This window comes from Cololabis saira, chromosome 18 (assembly GCF_033807715.1).
Source record: "Cololabis saira isolate AMF1-May2022 chromosome 18, fColSai1.1, whole genome shotgun sequence".
Lineage (NCBI taxonomy): Eukaryota > Metazoa > Chordata > Actinopteri > Beloniformes > Belonidae > Cololabis > Cololabis saira.
In genome coordinates this window covers 27,623,863-27,648,108 of record NC_084604.1, presented here as the reverse complement: position 1 = coordinate 27,648,108, position 24,246 = coordinate 27,623,863, and the positions used below count along the sequence as shown (strand labels likewise).

General features: G+C 39.8%; 1 protein-coding gene across 1 annotated transcript; it reads left to right on the top strand.

Moving 5' to 3' along the window:
• The first annotated feature begins 362 nt into the window (after window positions 1-362).
• Window positions 363-24,116, top strand: ppp1r14c (protein phosphatase 1, regulatory (inhibitor) subunit 14C). Its single transcript, XM_061746818.1, has 4 exons — window positions 363-698; window positions 18,298-18,381; window positions 20,068-20,100; window positions 21,646-24,116. The coding sequence occupies exons 1-4, from the start codon at window positions 465-467 to the stop codon at window positions 21,718-21,720; spliced, it is 426 nt and encodes a 141-aa protein (XP_061602802.1). The 5' UTR covers window positions 363-464; the 3' UTR covers window positions 21,721-24,116.
• Window positions 24,117-24,246: the final 130 nt, after the last annotated feature.

The window sequence follows — 24,246 nt, the reverse complement described above, 5'->3', positions numbered from 1 at the left end:
CACACCCTGTGAATAAAACTAGGAAAGTCCTTTTCCTGAAACACAGTTGCACCTTTTTTTTAATGAGAGCACATGCAAGTATCATTGAGGGAAATAGACTGGCACGCTGCAAAAAATGTCTAAACCCGCATTTAGATCTCCATTCTGTAAAACATGCTTGTTATGGTTTTGGCACATTTCAGAGTCGTATCAGGGCAAAATTGAACTCTGGGGTCTTTTAATCCTCTGCATCCTTTATTTGCTAATGATTTTTAATTTCAACACAGGACACGAACCAATTGCTCGCGTTTCTTGCAGCGCTCGCTCCGCCTTCTGGTCGTCTCCGGCGCTGCGCTTTAAATAGCAACTGATAAAAAGCTCCTCACATTCTCCTGTCAGCTGCGCAGCACGCAGTCTCACCCGGCACCGCAGTCACCCCCTTTTCATTCACACATTTATTTAATAAGGAGCCCTCTCATCCCGCCATGTCGGCCGCCAGCACCGAGACCAGTGCGCCTCTGGCCACCGCCGCCAGCCGCGTCTTCTTCCAGGCTGCGCCCGGAGTGGGCTGCGTGGGGTCCGGCCCCATCACCGGGGACGACCCGGTCCAGAAGAGGCAGGGCAAGGTGACGGTCAAGTACGACAGGAAAGAGCTGCGGAAAAGACTGGTCCTGGAGGAGTGGATCATCGAGCAGCTCAGCGACCTGTACGACTGCGAGGTGAGTCTGTATGGGAGAAGAAGTCACTCGCGGGTTGTTCTTGGTGCGCCCTTGGCACCAAAACCCTTCAAGACCACATGGAGACGAGGAATGACTGAGGCGCAGTGATGGAAAACGACTGCTATTCAATGCAAATTCGTTTTATAGTCAATTTTTGTGGGTCACATCTCAAATTATGGCCCTCATCACATCACTGATTCCTTGCTCTTTGCAGTTGCGAGTGCATCATACGAGTCAGCCGGATGATGAAAGACTGATCTGTTAATTGATAAAAACCAATCACTTTGAAAGAAAATGATCTACATAAAATATATCCATATTTAGAGCAGACTTTAAGGTTTTAATTTGAAGAGGTGGTATAGTCTCTTTGTCCTACACAACAGTAATGCTGGTTTGGGGGTTAGGGTTTTTTTTTTTTTGGGGGGGGGGGGGTATCCAAGGATCAGGCGACATACTCTGGTGTAACATTGTGGCTCTTTTCTGGGATTAAGAATTCTGTTATACCGTTTTCTGTCGCGGAGTCTATGATAGATGGATGGTTTGATCTGGTTGTGAGGTAGAAAAGTGCCAGGTATAACGCGCGGTGGCTCCTTTTACGCACCACTCGCCATGTTTTTTTTTCTTCTGCAAAGCTTGCCGTGTTACATTGCCCATGATCATTTTCTGTTTGTTTACAATCGAAAAACTGTATTCTGCAAAATAAGCTTATTACAACAAGGAATAATCCTCGAAAGCAAAACAATAAATAAATACAAAGCGGCGTGCAGAGACCCAGCGTGTGAGCTAATCAATTCTTGCAGCGTCTCTGTAGCAAATATCTGACATTTTCAACCATTTGTAATAGTCTTTGATGCATCTGTCACCTTGCGTAATTGGCAGCCCAATTACTGTGCGCTATCATGTGCACGCGCGGCCTCCTTCAGCATGCAGAGAGAGGCAGAATGAGTGTGCGTGTGGATGGAGAGAGAGAGAGAGCGAGATGGGGGTCCAGAAAGAGAGCGATTCTGTTATTAATGTGTGAGTGTGCATGTGAATATACAGTATGCGAGTGCGTTCAGGGCTCCATACAATCTGCTGCCATGCAGAGCCAAGTGGGGGGAGGGGGCTGCATGGAGAAGAGGAAAGAAGGGCAGTGGGTTAAGGGATGTGCTGATGCTGTGACTCTTCTCATCAGCCAATCGCCTCCTCCGTCTGTGAACCCCCTCCTTGTAGCTGAGGGTCTTCTTCACGACCACACATCTAGAGCACAGGCAGCAGCCATTCAGCGTACGGCTGGCTGTCCCCTCACACGCTTCAAGTCACAAGTGCATATGTACCTGCCTGTCCATGAGAATCAGCACCACCTGCTTTATTTCACCATGAAGCAGGAGGGTCGTAGGTAAATTATTCATGCAGCATCTCTGACTGTGCAGCAGGGAAACACCTGCACAAATCACAGCAGGACAGAGTGTCAGTATCAAAGCAGTGGCTGCAAAGTGGCTGCAGCCTCTGTAGTTTGCTCTTCTTCTGACAAAGCACTGTAATGCAAATATTTCTCTCCCACTGGAAGCAAATTGACTCTGCATGCACACAGAGTCAATTTTCATGTCCAAATGTAGTCCTTCTCCATAGTAAAAGGGATTTTTTTTGCATTATTCTCAGACAGTCATAATTAGCTTCTCTTCCAGTGAAAGTTGTTCATTAAAAAAATAAATAATAATAATTATATTATATATTAATACTATAATGTATATAATATAATATAATATAATATAATATATTATATTATACATACATACATACATACATACATACATACATACATACATACATACATACATACATACATACATACATACATACATACATACATACATACATACATACAGTATATATAAAGCCATTATGCACTCGCAGGCCAATTTATTAGGTACAGCTTGGTAGTACCGGGTTGGACCCCCTTTTGCCTTCAGAACTGCCTCAATCCTTCATGGCATAAATTCAACAAGATACTGGAAACATTTCTCGGAGAGTTTGGTCTATATTGACATGATAGCATCACACAGTTGCTGCAGATTTGTCGGTTCTATGATGCGAATCTCCCGTTCCACCACATCCTAAAGGTGCTCTATTAGATTGAGATCTTTTGTCTGTGGAGGCCGTTTGAGTAGTGAACTCATTGTCATGTTCAAGAAACCAGTCTGAGGTGATTTATGACATGGTTCGCATCCTGCTGGAAGTAGCCATCAGAAGACGGTACACTCTGGTCATAAAGGGATGGACATGGTCAGCAACAATACTCAGGTAGGCTGTGACGTTGACACGATGCTCAACTAATGGGCCTAAGTGTGCCAGGAAAATATCCCCCACAGCTAGGGTTGTGCGATTAATCGATTTTAAATCTAAATCGGATTTATTAATCAAGACGATGTTAAAAAAAGGAAAATCGGAAAATCGATTTTCCTTTTTTGCAGCTGGCTGCATTACAGACAGAGCTCGTCTAGTCATCTTTGTTTGGTCAAGAAAATTGTAAATGTTGTCACTTTACTAAACTCAAGGAGGATTTACAGTATCTTTCAATTGCACTTCATTCCCAATAGGGTTTGCTATTTTTCTTTAAAAATAAAGATAAAATATTTGAAATAATTTATTCCATTGTATTTTGTAGTTTTACCAAAAAAATCGAAATCGAAAATCGGGTTTTCAGAGAAAAAAAACGGGATTTTATTTTTGTCCAAAATCGCCCAGCCCTACCCACAGCATTACACCACCACCACCATCCTAAACCGTTGATACAAGGCAGAATGGATCCATGCTTTCATGTTGTTGATGCCAAATTCTGACCCTACCATCCGAATGTTTCAGCAGAAATCGAGACTCATCAGACCAGGTAACGTTTTTCCGATCTTCTGTTTTGGTGAGCCTGTGCAATTCTATCCTTAGTTTCCTGTTCTAAGCTGACAGGAGTGGCACCCGGTGTGGTCTTCTGCAGATTCAGAGATGCTCTTCTGCATACCTCGGTTGTAACGAGTGGTTATTTGAGTTACTGTTGCCTTTCTATGAGCTGGAACCAGTCTGGCCATTCTCCCCTGACCTCTGGCACCAACAAGGCATCTGCGCCCACAGAATTGCAGATCACTGGATATTTTCTTTTTTTCGGACCATTCTGTGTAAACCCTAGAGATGGTTGTGTGTAAAAATCACTGTAGATCAGCAGTTTCTGAAATACTCAGACCAAGCCGTCTGGCACCAACAACCATGCCACTTTCAAAGTTACTTAAACCACCTTTCTTCCCCATTCTGATGCTCAGTTTGAACTGCAGCAGATTGTCTTGACCATGTCTACATACCTAAATGCATTGAGTTGCTGCCATGTGATTGGCAGATTAGAAATTTGCGTTAACAAGGAGTTGGACAGGTTTACCTAATAACGTGGCCGGTGAGTGTTTATTTTGTTTTTGTACCATGAAGTCCTTTTTGCTTGAGTTAATTTTGAGGATTATGTCTCCACAGCCCAGATTTTAAGTATAAACTGCCCCAGCAGCAGGACACCTCCTGACAATATGTCTCTCACAATGCAAATGGGATAATATCACATGAAAGTCCCTTGGCTCTCTCGCCAGTCTGATAGTGTGCTGGATGCTGGAATTAGCACAGGTTCTAGACTGGTGTCTGGCAAGGCTTCAGAGAAAGCAGGTTATAAAAGGAAATTGTTTTGACACATTTTCATTTCAGTGCATTGCAAAAGACGTTTTCCTCACTTATCTCCCTTTTTTTTTTTACTTGTGAATGAATAGAGGAAGTCGGTGTTTGAGCAGGTTTGGTTTTTTTTTTTTGGTTTACTGATGATATTTGCTCTCAGGACTGCAAACAGGAAGTCATATCCCCTTTGTGTCTGATCATACCTCCATGCTGAAACCAAAGATGGACACAGAGGTGTGATTTGTGTGTGTGTGCGTGTGCGTGTGCGTGTGCGTGTGCGTGTGCGTGTGCGTGTGCGTGTGCGTGTGTGTGATGGGGCAGGAGAGGTTGATGATCTGACCGTGGTGGTTTGGCTTAAAGGTCAGTTTCTGTATCAGTTTCAGAGGAAAACCTAATACTAAAGCAGAGTGCATCACAGAGGTGTGAGATGGAGATGGTTGTGTGGTAAAGCAGGACAGTGATGAATTAAGGAATGGTTAACTCAGGTAATTGGTTTTGTTTTTCCATTTTCAAAAAAGATAATGTATTTGTGATTTACACAGAGCAGAGATGCTAAAAGAAAGTCCACTAGAAACAAAACTAATTATAATATTATATCTGTTATGTTTAATTAATATAAATTAGAGTGTGAAGGCTGAATAGAAAGGTGGTGAAATAATAAATCACCTATTTTAAGCAAATCTTTTAAATGCCAGGAATAAACAAGGTACAATCTTTTTATTCAAGAAGGGCAGATAATATAATTTTACATACTTTCAAAAGCTAAAAATGAATAAGTTTTCAGAAAACTGCTGAGAACTGGATATATGACATAATTTTAAGAGGTTTAAAAAGTGATAAAGCAATAAATACACATTTTAAAGGTGCAGTCAAACCTGTTATACCAAAATGACTTTGTGCTGACACAAGCTGTAATTGCATCTGCAGGTCGGCCCTCTGAACTCTGAGTGCACTAGTGTGGTGGTAGTTTTGTACTACTCATTGAGTAACTGTATTCATCAAATCAATGAGTGGATGTGCCAGAATTTTCTCCAGCTAAATGCAGAAAAGACAGAGGTGATCATTTTTGGCCCTAAAAATGAAAGGGAAAATATCAGCGCTCACCTTGGCTCCATGTCATTGACAGCTACAAATCAAGCCAGAAATCTTGGTGTAATTATTGACTCAGACCTGAACTTCAACAGCCATCTAAAGTTTATCACTAAATCTGCCTATTACCACCTAAAAAACATTGCTAGAGTTAAGGGGATTCTGTCTAAACAAGACATGGAAAAACGTATTCATGCATTCATTTTCAGTAGGTTGGATTATTGCAATGGCATCTTTACAGGCCTTAACAAGAAATCTATCAGGCAACTGCAGCTGATCCAGAACACTGCCGCCAGAGTCCTTACAAACACCAGGAAACTGGACCATATTACACCGGTCATGAAATCACTACACTGGCTTCCAGTGAGTCAAAGGATAGAGTTTAAAATCTTACTGCTGGTCTACAAAGACCTGGATGGTCTTGGACCAAAATACATGGTTGATCTGTTAGTTCCTATGAAGCTCCCAGACCCCTGAGCTTCATCTGGATCTGGTTTGTTGTGTGTCCCAACTGTTAGGTGAACTGGTCAGTAGCACACCATGCATACTTTTCACATTCACGCAGATTGTGCAGTTGTTTGCATAATCTGTTTTACATTTGGGAAAAAACAGTTTGATCCAGTATGTGGTTTCTTAAATCACCCGTGTCTAAATATTCCAATGCTATACTGCCTTGCTCTTAGACATATTCATGTCTGCAAACAGTCAAGAAGGTGTACTTAAGTACTAAGAGGTTTTTTTAGTGTATGTTGTCCATGCAACAGCTGCAGTTCAATGCTATTAGTGGAGTTTTTGTTGTTGAAAAACAAAATAAAACAAAGAAACTCCTCGATCCGTTGTCAGCTGCAAACACAATGTCAACAAGATTTTGGAAAGACTGCAAGAAATGTTACGTTCTAGCCCAAAATATGAGATGTAATTATGATTCAGTATTTCAGGAATAAGACTCAACATAACCTCCCAGACTTTGTTGAGTCTTTACCACCAATCAGTGTTACCCATATATATATATATATATATATATATATATATATATATATATATATATATATACATATACACATTTATTTTCTTATTTGTAATTTATAATAATAATAATGACTTGGATTTATATAGCGCCCTTCTAGGCACCCAGAGCGCTTTACAGAAATATTATTCATTCATACACATTCTCTCTGGTGGTGGTAAGCCACATTTGTAGCCACAGCTGCCCTGTGTGCTGCCCTGCCCGTGTTTGATGCAATTAAATTTTAAAGTTGGCGGAAATGTTAAAATTGCATTCAAGATTCTAGTGACACTTTTCAAACTTTGTAGTTTCTGTTATAGTTCACATCATGGTTTCGTTCCTTGTGTAATCATCCGTGGGTTGTCTTATGTTACATGTGTGTTTTAGGGAACCTGTCCTTCGTATCATCATGTTTTGCTTTTTTCGTTTCCTTATTGGTATACTGTATCTTCTGCACCGTGGTTAACTTTACTCCATAGTTTACTGTTGAGCTTATACGCCATCCCTTCTATGTTTCATTTACTTTTACATCCTGTCCTTGTTTCACACATGGGCTCTTTTCCTTTCATCTGTTACTTGTTTGTGACGACCTCCCTCTATTTACAGTATATAAACATTGACTGCTTCAGTTGTTCACCACATCCTTGTCTCTTCGCCCTGTCATTTCCTCTCAAGTCAGTCCCATTCTTCATCTCTCCGTGAGTTGCGCCTTTGGATTTGTGCTTTAGTACCTTATGTTTTGACTTGTTGGTTAGAAACAAAAGTTTATTTAGTTCTCATATGCCGACAACAACAATGAAAGTTTGGTTAAGTCACAGTTTTATTTATTTATTTTTTTTACCCACACCAAACAAGAAAGTCTGTTGTATTCCACTTTAAATACTTATTTTCTACTTGGCATCTTTCACCATCTCACTTCCTCTTTGCCTGATTGGATAACAAAAGGTGAGCTCTTTCAGAGATTGATTCTACTCTTCTGTGACAAGTTGCCTATTTTCATTTTGTACTAAAGGAGAGGAAAAAAATAGAGGAGAGAAACCAGAGAGCAGTGAGGACGACTCACTTAAAGAGAAAGTAACGCAACAATATGTAATGCTTGTGCACCATAGACGTGTCTGGATTATTTTTCTCTCTCTGTTTATCTAAAATTAAAAATTGGACTTAAATATATGTTAGCAAATATTCAGACTTGTTTTTCCTGTTCATGTTCAATAGTCACTAACGCTCTCCCTCCCTACTTTGACGGACAGAGTTAGACCGTGACAGAGAGCGTGTTATTGCTGAGGTTAAGTCATTATTAAAAGGCAGAATGTGTCGACCGGCTGACAAGTGTCTTACTGAGAGTAATCCATGAGGCTTGTTGAGGCCTCAATTTGAAAGTCATAAAGCGTACAGTACATACATACTAGTGTCATATGCACGCTGTAGTGCTGCAGAATGAGGGGAAAGAAACACAATAATGCCCCACTTTTTGTGTGGCTTAAATCAAGGGCCCACTAAAGAAGGGTATTCATGTGCACAATCACAGACGCTGCTGGTGCACAGTGCTTTGCCCTCAGGCCCCTCGGGCCCTCAGTGTCTGAGTGTGTGTGAAGATAAACAGGCCTTTTTAGGTTGATGGTATTGGCCTGGCCTTTGGCAGACCCAGAGCAGCGGGCGGTTGAGGGGGCTCTCCATAAACGCGCTTACAGGTCACTGTACATATTTAGTGGAAATAGAGCAAAGGAAACGCAGCGATGTAACAAATTCATCGGTCTGCTGCTCTCTTTCTCCCTGATAATCATTGCAACAATACGATAGGCTGGTTCATTTCCATACTGTTTTGTGTAGGAGGACCTTTAGGGCATCATTCGTTTGTGTGGATTCCTAGTGAACAGAGGAATCTGGGTTTTGTTGCCGGGTTCTCTCCTAGCTCGTATCAACACTGACTTCTCCTTTGAAAGGAACTATGTCTCTGTGTCTATCATTACCTCTCTCTCTCTTCTGCTTCTCATGTGACGTTGTCAATAACATTTTCCTCTTCCTTGCCATTCATGTGCTTCTTGCTGGGAAATATGACCAACCATCTGCCAATGCAGGCTCCCTTCAGCTCCAGAAGGATGCAATTCAAGCCAAGTCATTAGGAACGTTCAATAGCATGCCGGGCTAAACACATCGACCCCCCAAAGACAGTAGTATTATTCCGCCATGGAAGTCACTGGATACACTGTGCATCTGCACTGTCAAACAAGAGCAAAAGGGGATCCAATTATACCAGCCCGACTGACAGATCCACCCATCGGAAGATTAAGACAGTCATGTAGTTTTAACAAGCGACCCTGATGTGTTTATGGATCCGGCGAGAAAGGTCACCGGCGTGTTTATCTGGGCCTGGGAAGGCAGGCACGCCACTCAGCTGCCTTTTAAATCGCACGGACCAAAATAGGTCGTTGCGTACCGCTTGTGTCAGAGATCACGTCGACACATTTCATATAGCACCTGCAGACGCGTGCATCTGTTGCCCGAACGAATCAGAGGTGTTGACAAGTGAGCCTCTCTGTGAGCACAAGTCCACCAGCTGCTGAGAAAGTCTTAAACGCACCAGCAGAACAGACGGTGTCAATTTCAACAGTAAAACCCAAGGACAAAGGTTTCAGCGTGTTCTTTCTACGATTCCCATCCTGCCGTCACATTATCTGCACTCCTTCTCTTCTCTAAACTCCTGAGTCACTTGGACATTTGACGTTCCACTTTTCTACCCTCTTCCATCTTCTCTCCCTGCGGGATTTACACAAGGGTACGTGAACAATTTTAGGTATGCAGGCGACCTGGAAGACATTTCTCTTAAGTGTTGTTCAATTCCAGTTTTCATATCCGCACAGGAAATATCATGACTGGCGGATGTTGGTCAACATCAGCCAAATGAAAAACAAAAAAATGTTCAGAACTGATGCAACAACTAAGTCTAATGGCTGGAATCAGCTGCAAAGCATGCAACCGACATCCCTGAAAACGAGAGCCTATCAGAGCCTGAAAGGAGGAGGTGTAGTTGACTTTTCACAGTTGCACACTAACTTTCTTGTCTTCCCATGACATCCCCTCCCATCCCATGAAGATCCAGTTAATCACTGGATTCATTGTCATCAGGCCGAAGCGGTTTATGAGCTGCCAGTGTACAAACACTGACTCACTCTTTCTGGTCGGAGCTGCAAGAAGATACAAAACACTGTCATCATTCCTCCGGAGAGGAAGAAAGAGAGAGGGAGGTGACGGAAGGAGTTGTTTTGACTCTCAAAGTCAGATGGGTGTGTTTATGCGTGGGCCGTGTTGTCATCTATGCATGTGCAAAGTAACGCATTTTGAGCAAAGCGATGGATTTTATTGAAGTGCATTTACAGCCACATGACGATTAGAGTATTTTTACAACCGATAGCCAATGTCGTATAACTATTCTTAGCCGATGGTTTTAGGGGGTGGAGTGACCAGTTCACTTCACCACACCCACCTCCAGCTTGCTCCGTTGACACAAAACTTCCATGAAAGGTATTTTGGAAACAAATCACACTCAATAACCCGGTGCCGAACCTGAATTCTCAGATTTATAGTTAGATGACTGATGACTAACATTATTACGTCTCAGATACTTATATATGTCACAGACAGATGATTCTATTGCCAGTCGTTTAATAAACTGGCAAACCATGCTGCACACGTAACATCCGGCCAGATGTTCATAACCGCTTCATAATCCCTCGGTTGCACACCGCTGAAGCCCTGACTTCATCTCTCAGTAAACGTTGCTTATATGAGGAAAGTTTTCTGATGTTAGGTTTTGGCATTTCAGTTAGCTACAGGTAAGAGTATTAAGTTTCAAATAGGAACTCTTCTAAGTTTATCATTAGAAATACTGATGTAATGGAAGGCAATGAGAAACTGCTTTAGCTTAAGTTTGAAGTAAATTTTTATGCGTCATTTCTGATTGTATGATTGTGTTCTGTTAACTGTGCTGATGTTCTTTTTAGTCTTTGGTAGGACTTTGTTGTTAGTTAGTTAGTTAATATTTAGTTAGTTAATATTTATTTCGGTCAATCACAAACATAAAAATCAACAAACAAGATAACAAAGGTTTTTCCCTGGTCAACATTGTGACGAAAAAGGTCTGAGCTTGAAGCATAAAGCTTATCTTGCCTTTTAACAGAATAGAATATACAAAAAGAACAAATGAAGTATCATAAGTCTATACAAAATAATAATAATAGTAATAATAATAATAATAACAATAATGACGATAATAATAATAATAATAATAGTAATAATAATAGCAATAATAATGATAATAATAATAATAATAATGATAGCTCTGAAAACAGAAAGTGAAAAGATGCTAAGGAAACCGACAAAACCAATTTAAGTTGTCATTTCATCTCATAATGTTGTAATTTTCCTTTCTATGTAGGTGGCATAAGATAAGCTCAGTAATACCCGTACTAGTTGGTTATCCTGCTTTCTAGCCGTCTGGCTGCTTCTGACCCTGCAGGTATTGATGTGTGTAAGCTCAGTCTGAAAGCGTTTGCCTTCCACAGAGGGCAAAGGTTCGAATGGGCCCCAGCTGTCGATACATTAGCCGCAGGGATGAACTGTCTGGCTGGTAAATACAGTAAAATAAACCCTTTGTTCCTGAATCGCAGAACTGTGAAATAAAGATGTGAATCAGATCCTGGCATTTTTACGCTTGGCATTTTGTTGTAATGACTAGCTCTTGGGTTTAAAAATCCAGATTTTATCCAAATCAAAAGGAATTTATTCATGGTGTTTTGCAATAGCAATAGCATTGATGTGTCAGCAGCAGTTTCTGTAGTGTTAGAAGTTGAGGGTGCGTGGATTTACAGATGTGCAGGATCTACACTTGCTATCTGCACAAAGCCTTCGCTCTGCAAGTCTTGCAAGGTAACTATAATACAACCTTTACAGTATGCAAAACATTATATTTACAATTGTACCATTTGATTGCAGACAGTGACAATAATAACTGACAAAAGGATGGAAGCTTCTATTCGAGGTTCATGTGGGCCAAAAAGTCAAAGCAAGGCGTATATGATTAAAGAAAAAGACATCAGAGTAGCGGCAATGCAGAGAGAATGATAAAGACGTTATGCATGCTGAATTTTGGGGACTCATTGTGATGCTAATCTTTGTTATTTTTAACTAAAACTTCCCTTTGAGGCTTAATTTTACCCTCCAGCCTTCCTTTTTCTACCCGTTCTCCTCTTTGATACGGTGTCCTCTGGAGTACAGCTGAATCAGCGTGGGAAAGAGCTTCTGCTGCAGCTCCAGTAAAGTCACATCATTTGTGCTGCACGCTTTCAGCAAACTACAGCGCTGGAAGGCACCGGGGAGGTGCAGGAAGATGGGATGAAGGGGGGGACAGTTTTGTATCCATAACTCTTTCAAGTATATTTGGCTTTCAGATGCTTTGTCTTTTGTAAGACATGTAAATCTTGAGAAAACCCTGACAAGATCTCTCACAGATCCATCTATGAAGTCGTCTTCCTCTTCTCCCCCATTCTTTTGATTTTTGTTTTCTTGCTCCTCTCGACCCACAAGCACCCCTTTCCCTTTTCAGCTTCACCTTACTGCATATTCTTTACCGTGCTGTAGTCTTACTCCCCCCATCTAAGAATAATCTGGTCTCAGAGGATGAAAATCATCCCACCTAGAGCTTCTCATCACTTTGATGTGACAGAGGAGAGTCACAGAGTAGAGATGAAGAACGCTGAGCTGTGAGGTTTTAGTGTTGCGCAACCCTCCTCTTCCCTTGCTTCTGCATCATCATCACAATGACCCACTTATCAGTGCGATCCCCATCGCACTGTGTTTTGAGTGTTCCTGTTTTGTATTCTGATTACAGCTTTATTTTTCACTTACGTTCTGCATTTTCTCTCCTCCATTTTACTCTCATCTTTTCATGCTTCCTAGTAGGGCTGGGCGATATATCGAGATTTTAATATATATCGATATATTTTCAAACGATATATGGTATGAGACAATATCGTTTATATCGATTATTTAAAAAAAAAAAAGATTTTTTTTTTAATGATTTTGATATAGCTTATTTTGTGACAAATTGACTTGAATGTTTTATTTGACATTTGCACAAATGTTTTGTTATTTGCACAACTGTCAACCTCAGTGGAAAAGTCTGCCTGTTACTGTCTACATTGTATTAATTGCACAGGGTATTTTAATGTAATTGTTATGCAGGAAAGGGATATTTGTTTTTGTTTTATTCAAGAAGCATTTTTATTCTATATATGCAGGCAGTTTATTTTTATTTCATTTGTTTTATACATTTTGATATTGTGCAGACCTCTGTTAATAAAGGTACCTGTGTGACATTTGGCACGAGGTTTTGTATTATTTTTTAAGGGTTTGCCTCAGAAAAACTGAAGCTAACAGAGATGCTATGCTATAATGCTTTGGGGGAAACCCCAATTATGGCACAGAAAGAATATCGATATATATCGAGTATCGCCATTCAGCTAGAAAATATCGAGATATGACTTTTGGTCCATATCGCCCAGCCCTACTTCCTAGTTAGATGTGATCTTTACAGGCATCACTATTTGAATCTATTACTATTGACTTTTTTAACAGTTTGACTGATCTAAAGATGCATACCATTGTCTTTCATCTTCAAATCACCATAAAAACCATACCGTCCTACCTGGTCCTGCTGGCGAAACCTGATCATCTCCTTGATGGAATGAGTCTCTAGATGTTTAACTATGAAAGCTTCCACTTTGGTGATTCATTTCCTTTTTCCAAGTTGATAGATTCTTGTTAATTCAAGGTTTATTAGTCAGGCTGGCTGCTGGGCCTCTTGAGGTTGCACATGTTACGTGACTGTGAAAACAGCTCAAGTGGTTCATCATATTAGTTATATTGCCCAAGTTTTGCGAGGCAGTGTTTACTCAGTGTGCCTCTTTTATCAAGGTTTATGTCATATGTGCTTTATAGTAAGTTCATAAAACCCGAAGTAAGCCCATGAAGCAAAATTATGCACAAATTAAGTGTCTTTAGGCCCACTTTTTTTTAATCAAGTCCCCATGTCAAACTTACAGCTGTACATCACTCAAGACACATATGTTAATGACGGATGTGAAGAAAGCCTTTCACCTGGATGAACAACTACAGATGAATCATTTTTATGTAGATTATGAAATGACAGCCCTGTAAACAGTTTTATTTTTAAATATGATGAACTACAAGTTACTGTTTTTATGTGAATATCCATCAAGGTTATGTAATGCATTTTGTTATTGCTTCTGGCCTCCTACAGATCCCTGGTGTTTTTTTTTCCCCCATCTTTTTGGTTTGACAGAATTAGAATGACATGATGGGTCGAAACTAGAGACAGCGTCGGCTTTCTACCCGCCGTGGTTTGTCTTGTCTTATATCTCTCTCAAAGCACGTGGGTTCTGAGGTGAAACAACATACGACAAGGATTTTATTCAAAGCAATTATGATTAGTATCCATGTAATTATCTCGTCAGAAAGTACTAGCTACTGCTCTGGTTTTTTCTACTTCGTATAATACGGCTGTGGATATAAATGATTGTGAATCACTTGGCCTGACTCTTTGTTCATGTAGAGTGTTTGAACAGAGTCTGAGTAGAGCTGGTGTTGAGTCATAGGGTCGGGCCGCTTGCGTTGGCTTTGATTCACCTCATCCCAGATGAAGCAGACTGAGTGTGCGGCTGGCTGCTGTGCCGTCAATGAAAACACACATGCACTCTCCACGGTCTGCATGCACAGCAAACACACAGGCTGGCAGCTCTCGCTCTGTTTTGCCTTGCAGCTCACAGCTTTGCTTGCTGGCTCGCGTGCACACACACACACACACACACACACACACACACACACACACACACACACACACACACACACACACACACACACACACACACACACACACACACACACACGAGCTTCACAAAGTTGTTTTCATTGCAGCAAACACTGCTTCTTGTTATCGCTTTTACACACAGCATCCTCAGTGTTATATATCTCCTGTGCATATGCAAATGCGAAAAAGAGTCAGCCCGCATCTGAATCAAATGTTGCTTCTATGACTGAAGAATAAATGCAGATGTGAAGTTTCATTTGTGTGTCGCTGTCTGCTCCTCTCTGTCTTCTGGCGTTTGCTGTCATTTGTGACGTGGAGAACCATTTCCTGGGTGTAGTAGCTGTGAGCTCAACTATTTCTGACTGTCTTTCTCCAGCAAAACAACATCCTTAGGTTAACTTGCATGTTATGTGTGTGTGTTTCCTTTCGTGCCATCTCCCGGAGTGTATTTAAACACACTGAAGTGCTTGCACTCAGGTCAATCGAGAGCATTCCTCTGCACAAGATTGAACGAGGAAAAATCTGTGTGTGTGTGTGTGTGTGTGTGTGTGAGGGAAGATTTCCTAGTAGCTGGCAATTGCCTGCAGTCATGCTTCACACACAGACCCTGGTTATAGTCACCCGTCACAGTGATGGAGGGTGACGGACTGCCTGCTGACAAGTGGGATGGCCAGGGACAAACACACAGCAGACAAAGTGAATAATGGTTCAGACGGACAGATATACAGCCAGGCGGGCGGAAAGACAGACAGCAATGTCCTTTGGCCTCAAACCTCTCAGGAAGTGACTCAGTGAGTGAAATTCCCTCACTTGACAGGCGTCAACCTTCACACCTCATTCTATTTCACTGCATTGTTTCTATTAATAGTTAAAACCTGCAGCCTGTGGTCTGAAAGTGGAACACCTCTTTGTTTACACGCATCATCTGCTGTTTTCTGTGTGATCTTGGCAGAGACTGTCATTTTAGACTGTGCACATGTTTAGAGATTCATAGGTTTTTGATGGAAGGTGAAAGCAATCTGACTTTTAAGGAAGGAACAGCCCTGATTAACGATTCGCTCTCGGCATACCGGTTTGGATCGTTAGTTGGTTTCATCTTGCCTCAGGGCATGAAACTCACTCAGACTCATCTGCAGACCTTCGTGGAACTAAATCAATAACATTGTTACTTGAAATTATTTGGTGGTGTATAAAATTGCATGCATTTGTTTTCAAAATGTCAATATTTTTGGCATATTTGTGGCATAATGAATGTAAAAAAAAGTAAATCTATGCAAATTGTTTGACATTATTGCATATATATCCTTATCCTCTTTCCCTGGCATCTTTTCCTCAGCTCAAAAAAGAAAAAACTGACCTTTCCTCTGATAGACTGCATTTGCATCCTCAGCTCAGTGGTTCTACAGAGCACAAAATCCTCTAATAGATGACTAGATGGTTTTGCTCCGACACATTTTCCTCATATTCCCACCTCGCTTTCCAAAGTTGTTAATAATTTCAGAGAGAGACCCTTGAACGAAGACTGAGAAGGCTTTTCAGAGAAGGGGTTGAGGGGGACGTTTCAAAGACTTAGATACTTAAAATGCCGGCTGTGAGCTGGCCTTGTGTTGATATACACATGAAGAAATATCTCGGAACCTTTCTATTTAGGAAAGAGAAACCCACAATTGTCACTGGTAACTTGAAACTGACAGATGTATTGTTTAATCATTTACTGAAAAGTGACTAAATGAAAATCAGAAATAGCTTTTGGAATGTAGGTCAAGAGAATCATAAAAAAAAAGAAATCTAACTCATAAAACTTAATAGTTGCAAAACTGTTTGACAAGTATTGCAATCAAGTGATTTCTGTAGCTCTGAACATGAGCACGAGTATTTTAGCCCAGTCCTGATGAGCAAACTGCTTCAGATGTGTCAGGTTTGAAGGGTTTCTTCTCCAGACTGCATATTTAAGTTCTTTTTTTCTCAGATCTTCAGTAGGATTTTGATCAGGATTCATGGAGGGGCACTTCAGAATAGCCAAATGCTTTGTTCTTAGCCACTTTTGGGTGTTTGGGGTCATTATCCATATGCATTTTGACAATTTCCAGTCTATTTTTTTTAAGTCAGTCCACTGTTAGTTTCAACAGGAGTCCTCCTCCGTCATCCACTTTGGCTCAAACAGTGACCGATGTGTGATTTGTCACTGATTTGCCTTGACCTAGGACAGGAGTCGGCAACCCGCGGCTCTAGAGCCGCATGCGGCTCTTTAGCACCGCCCTAGTGGCTCCTGGAGCTTTTTCAAGAATGTTTAACCTTTTTTTCTTCTTTCTTTTCTTTTTTTCTTAGTTTTTTCTTTTTTTTATTCTTTTTTTCCTCTTTTTCTCTTTTTTTCTTTCTTTTAACTTTCCTTTTTAATCTCGACATTTTAACTTTTTTCTCGACATTTTAACTTTTTTCTCAACATTTCGACTTTTTTCTCGAAATTTTGACTTTTTTCTTGACATTTCGACTTTTTTCTCGAGATTGTACTTCAACATTAATCTCGACTTTCCATCTTTTTTTTCGACGTTTCGACTTTTTTCTCGACATTCCGACTTTTTTCTCGAAATTTTGACTTTTTTCTCGACATTTCGCCTATTTCTCAACATTTCGACTTTTTTCTCAAAATTGTACTTCAACATTAATCTTGACATTTCGACTTTTTTCTCGAAATTTTGACTTTTCTCTCGACATTTCAACTTTTTTCTCGAAATTGTGACTATTTCCTCGACATTTCAATTTTTTTCCTCAACATTTTGACTTTTTTCTTGACATTTCGACTTTTTTCTCGACATTTCGCCTTTCGCCATTTGCCTTCATTCTAAAGCTTATACAAGGCTTTTAATTTTTTGCGGCTCCAGACATATTTGTTTTTTGTGTTTTTGGTCCAATATGGCTCTTTCAATATTTTAGGTTGCCGACCCCTGACCTAGGACCTCGAATCTGTTTGGAGGTTGTTTTGCGCTATTTGGTTACCAGTTGTAGTATCCCTCTCTTCAATATGTCAACAATTTTCCCGTTGTGGGCACAGTGTTGTGGACTGAAATTTGCAGTAGTAGTCACAGGAACAATAAGCTGCTTGGAGGTGGTGTTATAATCTTAAGATCTGATCTCCTTTGCTTTCTCTGGTCCATGTCCAGTGTGTGGTGAGCACCTTGATACCAAACAGCAGTCATGACTTTCAACCCTTTAAATAGTCAGACTGATTCACACACAAGTGTGTCACTATTGTCAAATCATTTCCTTTTTCTTTTCTAGGGCTATGAACAAATTTGTAAAAGGCCCGTTTCAACAGCTTAACTTTAATTCAAAAGTCTGATTTTCATCAGTCTATTTTTAGTAAATGATGACTTTATTCATTGCTAAGTTACTTCAGTGGCCATTGTGGGTTTTTCTGAGGATTTGGTTTGTATTTTGACATCAGTTTAGAGAAATCAGATAAAAGTATTACTTTCAGGTCTATAATGGGAATTCTCTCTAATAAAGGAGCTTGCTCTTTACGCTATATTCTTCCCAGATGGGAAAATCTGTTAGATCCATCATGTGGCAGCTGGGAGGGAAAGGTTGACCCTCCCTGCATGTTTCCTCTCCTCAAGCTTTTTGGCAAAATTAAATGAAGCCCTGAAACATGGAACCTTTGAAGTGGCGTGTAGCTGAACGCAGCCTCTGACCAGCGAAAGCAACAAAACAGCCCAACCCAGCACGATGACATTTCCATACGATGCCTCTTCCTAACACGCAAATATAATGTTTGTTCAGGATACTTGGAATGCAGAGGCGCAGTGTTTTGTTTGGCTAGTTCCAGCACAAACGTTCTTGTTTGGTTTTCCATTTTAATTTCCTATTTCCTCCCCTTGTTTGCCCTCATCTTTGTGACTTTCCTCTTTTTCACCTGCTTTTGTGTGTGTGTGTTCTAGGAGGAGGAGATGCCAGAGGTCGAGATCGACATTGATGACTTGTTGGAGGTCAACAGTGATGACGAGAGAGCGAGCAAACTGCAGGTATATTCCCTGCGTGTGTGTTCCTTGTTGTGTTTACATGTCTTCAGCAGCAAAGGTTAATGCCAGATTAATCCATGACTGCTCGCCACTGCTGTAGCTGTCAGTCCATTGATGAAACTTTATCTTTTAATTTACAAAATTACTGGAAGCTAAAGCGGTAAATTATCACATTTGAAAGGATATGAACCATTAAATCTAAATAAGTAATTTAGTTTTTAAAAAGGTTCTGCAACCCCAGTCACTTCTGGGATTTTAGGCTAATATATCAGAGGGGGCAAAAAGGTTTGAAATTATATATTTTAAAAAAAGCTTCAAATGAATTCAAAGTTCCAAACAGAGACATAAAAATCGAGTTTCATGTTAATTATTGTAAAAGAAAAAAAAAAAAGGTCCCATACTGGCTTCATGATGACATAACCTTATCCAATGTGTTGATTCATGTTAAGTATTGTGATGTTCCGGCTTTAGCGTTCAAATGTGGTCTTTCAGACGTTCACTTCATTAGCGCTAAGGAAAAGATGATTACACTTTGCATGTTTCTGGTTTCTTACGTTTGAATTCCCACAAACTATAAAGTCATGTAATGTAGCTGTCTCATTATTTGAGAGTAGGGCTGGGCGATATGGACCAAAAGTCCTATCTCGATATTCTCTAGCTGAATGGCGATACTCGATATATATCGATATTTTTTCTGTGCCATATTTGGCGTTTCCCCCAAAGCATTATAGCATAGCATCTCTGTTAGCTTCATTTTTTTCTGAGGCAAACCCTTAAAAAAACTGTCAGTTTTAATACAAAGCCTCGTGCCAAATGTCGCACAGTTTCCTTTATTAACAGAGGTCTGCACAATATCAAAATGTATAAAACAAATGAAATAAAAATAAACTGCCTGCATATATAGAATAAAAATGCTTCTTGAATAAAATAAAACTAATATCCCTTTCCTGCATAACAATTAAATTAAAATACACTGTGCAATTAATACAATGTAGACAGTAACAGGCAGACTTTTCCACTGAGGTTGACAGTTGTGCAAAAAACAAAACATTTGTGCAAATCTCAAATAAAACACACAAGTCAATTTGTCACAAAATAAGCTATATCAAAATCATAATTTTTTTTTTAATCGATATAAACGATATTGTCTCGTACCATATCGCGTTTGAAAATATATCGATGTATATTAAAATCTCGATATATCGCCCAGCCCTATTTGAGAGGCATGGTAGTTTTTAACACAACATTTTACTGCTCTCCTATTCCCACTGATTCTCCATCATGCTGTTTGTAATTAGCTTTTTTTTCTTGCCTGAAACAAACCTTCAAAGCTACGCAGTATGTTTTTAGTGAGACGCAGGAAAGCTCTTCCCTTAAAATCATACTTATGACTGTTTTTGTTTTGATTAAAAATGTATAAAGTCCTCTGTCGACTAAGAAATTAGCATCTCTGTCTTCTAGTGTGTTCACTGACATTCTCACAGCAAGATGCTACAAGTCGTTCTTTGAGAGTATAACATTTAATTAATTCCACAAAAGGAAAGGCTACTTTCCCACGAGCACAAAACAAAAGGAAATGTAGAATTCATATTATACCAAAATTCAAATCCAGGAGTGGTAGCTTTAGAGACAGTGCTACAATATATCTTATCCCTGAACAACTCTTTGCTTTTTCTTGTCTCTGCACAGGTATCATTAATAGACTGCTACAAACCAACAGAGGTGAGTAGATTTACTGTGAATGTGATTTACTGTGACAGTGCACACACAGCTCTAGCAGCGCATGAGGAGATGGACATTTTTGATGCCCACACTGACGTATATTATTTAAAACGTAGAGCTCAAGAGCAAAAGTCACTTTCTCATTTTACAGGCCTGAATCAGACCAGAAGCCACTTACAATTCACACGCACATGTTGTTTTTTTTTTGTTAACTTATAATAGGCCCTGAGTAGATTTAATCCAGGCCGTGTGTGTGAATGGATGTGCGTGCAGTGAGGTGATATGAGTCTGGGGAGTTTGATGAGGTAGGGGTTAAGCTATTTTGGTATTAAAGGTGTTACAAACCAATCACATTACATCTACGCCACGGTCTAAACTACCCATCTGCCATCTGTGAATGTGTGCGTGGTCTGTGACAAACACTGCAAGGTCACTGGTATCCAAAGCTGCTGCCAGGCTGACAGCCGCTGATACACGCCACCCGTAAACACCTGCTACCACACGCACTCACACACACACGTTCACAGACACATACAGTACACACAGCATTTTATGGTGATAAACAATCAAAGAAAGAAGCAAATATTGAGACAAGGTGAATGTGAACAAGGAAATGGCGGAGAAATGATAAAAGAGCGAGAGTGCTATTAAAAATAGCTGCACTTGGAAAATAAATGATGAGAGAGATGGCGTGAAAGGTGATGCTAGAAAGGAATGCGGGGGGCTGAAAGATTGTGAAAGATTAATACAGGAACAGATCAGAGAGGAGGAGCAGAGGAATGGAGGGGAAAGAAGGAGGGGAAGGCATCTTTAAAGAAGATGCGCGCAATATTCAGGTGGTTTATATTCCAGCATATTTCCCACCACAGTCACACTATCGCAGATGTCTCTTGAACCCATTAGACGAAACATTTTGTCCCTCTTCCCTACTGACTTCCTTTACTTCATAATCCAGCGTTTGCTTGTTGGATGACCATCCATCCATCCATCCATCCATGCATCCATCCATCCATCCATCCATCCATCCATCCATCCATCCATCCATCCATTAACTACAGTATATCCTCTTTTATCCCTTTTTGACTAACTGAAATGTTCAAGCTTTGATAACTTCTTTTAGTCTATTATTTATTTATCCATTTCAACAAGATAAAACATGTCTTCCACTTGGAAGGTTGTTTTTTTTTTTTTTAAATCAATTTTATATAAGACTCTGGAGTAAAGAACAAAAGCTCTTTACCTCACCAGGTGTAACTGTTCCTTTAAAAATGACCTTTGGCCAATAAAAACGTGTTGTCCACATTGAGTATTGTAAATTTCAGCTGCCCTTCATAGCAATAAAGCATTTAAACAAATATGTGCCTGCTTTCGTGCGCACAAACAAATTGGAAGTGATCAAAGGTTGTAGATTAAAATGATGACGTTGTCTCTACTGAAAGCACCAAAGAACATTTAATAAATGTGATCACTATCTTGATCTTGATCTGCAGGTGTGTTACGTGCTTGTGTGTAGCTACCTAATTTATTTTTATTTTCTCCCTGCAGGACTTTGTGCGTGAGTTGCTTGGCAGGATAAGGGGAATGAGGAAACTCAGTGCTCCAACCAAGAAGAGCCTATAATGGCTTCGGTGTCAACCATCAACCAGCCATAAACTCCGCCATCTCCGCTCCGCCTGCTTCGCTCGCTCACATGGACTGTCATCATCCGGAATAATTGAAACATTAGTCTGCAACATGTTCCATGAAAACAAAAACATCCATAAACTAGCACTAGTCATTCATCTTGCAGTCACGCAGAATAACAAGGTGTATAATAATTTTTGACTGTTAAAAATGGTGATTAAGCAAAACAGACGATATGTTTAAATAGCCACAGGAGAAATGTTAAGGCCTGGAATGTGCGAGAACCTTTATACCACTTAAGTCTAGATTTCATCGTTTTTAAAGCCAATTCTGCAACAAAAACAGCCATACAGAATAAAACACCAATAGATCTCAACAGATATGGTGAAAAAAAAAGAGTAGGTGTCAAATTAGCAGGAGCACGTTATCAACATAGTGCTTCTTTATTGTTTTCTTTTTTTCTTTGGTGTGAAGCTGTTACAAATGTCTTTTTTAAATGTACTGTATGCTGACATTTATTGTTCATTAATTAAATGTGTTTTTTTCAGCACTTTGTTTACGCCACCATCCTTATCCCAACTGCACCAACGCTTACAAGATGTGAGGGATTTGTGAGGGACTCGGTTTTTCATTTTGAGCTCATTTAAAAGCACACCGCATCATTATATCTAGTCTTGGGACATTTTTGCAAATCAGCCTTCACCGTTGTCAATATTTTCACTTATTATCCAACCTTCTAGTGTATTTTCCACTACAGCAAGGCATGATGGGTATTGTAGTTCTCTGAGTAAGACTACAAAGACCTGTATGATTTGCAGCCTTTCATGGATTATGTCAGGACTTTTACCTCCCTTCTTCATCCTTCATCCTTCATCAGACGAGATAAGAGTTTCTTCATGTAGGTACAAGCACAAAAATCCACCTGATTTTGTTTCAGTTCACTTAACTGGTCCATGTAATAGTGGTTGATGTTGCCTTTGAGGACATTCAGGATTCAGGAGATTTACCCCCCTTCAGCAGTGAGCCTTAACTGTTGACAGCCTAGAGGCAAACATGGCGGAGTCAGAACCCGAGGGCAACCCGAAACACCAACGCCCCGACCTGTTGAGTCCTGTCATTTAAAGGTGTGCCAAAAAAATTGGGAGTATGGCATCCTAAATGTCATAACTATCAGAGGCATTAGCGTGATCCAGCATTTCAAAAGCAGTTCTTAGGTTTGTGAAACATCAACGAATTTGAAGGTGTTTTAAAAAAAACCTTCTGAGGTTGCCGAATATATGTTGTAATTGCATATTAACAGGCGGAAGAATGGATTTAGGTATTCATAACTGTGAATAACCTCCTCTGCACCAGGACACTGTAAAACCTGTAAGCTCTGGTACAATCATGCATCTGCTTCAGGGTTGGGCCCCAATTCATTTCTGAGAGTAAACCTAAACCCAGCAATACAGTATGTTGGATGTCATCAGCTACCAAAAGGTGAACGTGTAGGGTAAAAGTTGAATTTTAATGTAACACAAAAGAGTTATTGCATGCTAACAACTGAGACAAAAATACTGGTGAAGAGTATATTATAACCTTATAACCAAGCAAAAAAACAAAAAAAAAACAAACAAAAAAAAATATTTTTTTTGACTAGGCTACAATATATGACTTTGTAGATAATTTTCTGTCGAGACAACGTGCGCGTCACGTTGAGGAGAATCCAGGAAATTTTTTAAATGGTGCTGTTTTTGATGTTCTTTCCCGAGTCTGGTTGAATAAAAGATGTTTTCACTGGTGACTGATGCTAGAGAAATGTGTTTGTAAGAAATGTGTCTGAAACAGCATCCTCTGTCTTTTTTTTTTTTTTTTTTCCTTTTCAGCTGGAACTGGTCTGGTTAGACAAGACTTTCCAAGCCAACAATGTTTAATTTTCTTAAAAATATCATACATTTTCCATCTCTGAACTGGAAAAAATAAAAATAATAATACTAATAAAGAAACCGAGATTGATCAAGGATTAATCTTGAAGTACTGCATAGTATTTTTCCTTCTGAGAAACCAATCAGGGTCAAAAAGCTGAAATTTTATAATTTATGGACTTTCACGTAGGGTGTATTTTGAAAGCGTTCATGCCGGAAAGCTTTACAGTTGCATGAATTTTTAAAGTAGCATGTTAAGGCAAATATTTTCTTGGCCTGAAAGTTCTTATTTCATACATTGAAACACTTTCTTTTTTTATTACTTTATTACTATTACTACTGCTGTTATCATCTTTATTATACTATTGAGTTTTTCAGCTGAAGATTTGTTTCTGTACATCAACCACAAGCGTTCTTGTTTCCAAACTGTAATGTTGCGTGTTGTTTTTGCTGATAATAAAAATCCAGAGTGAATACTGTTTAAGTAAATGTCTTTGCTTGCGTAGTTTTTCCCAGAACAAGCATAGTTTCCTTTTTTTTGATGCTAATATGCTTTATTTTTTTACATCTTTTTGTATGATACCACCATTATGTGTGTGTGATTGAATAGACAGCAATA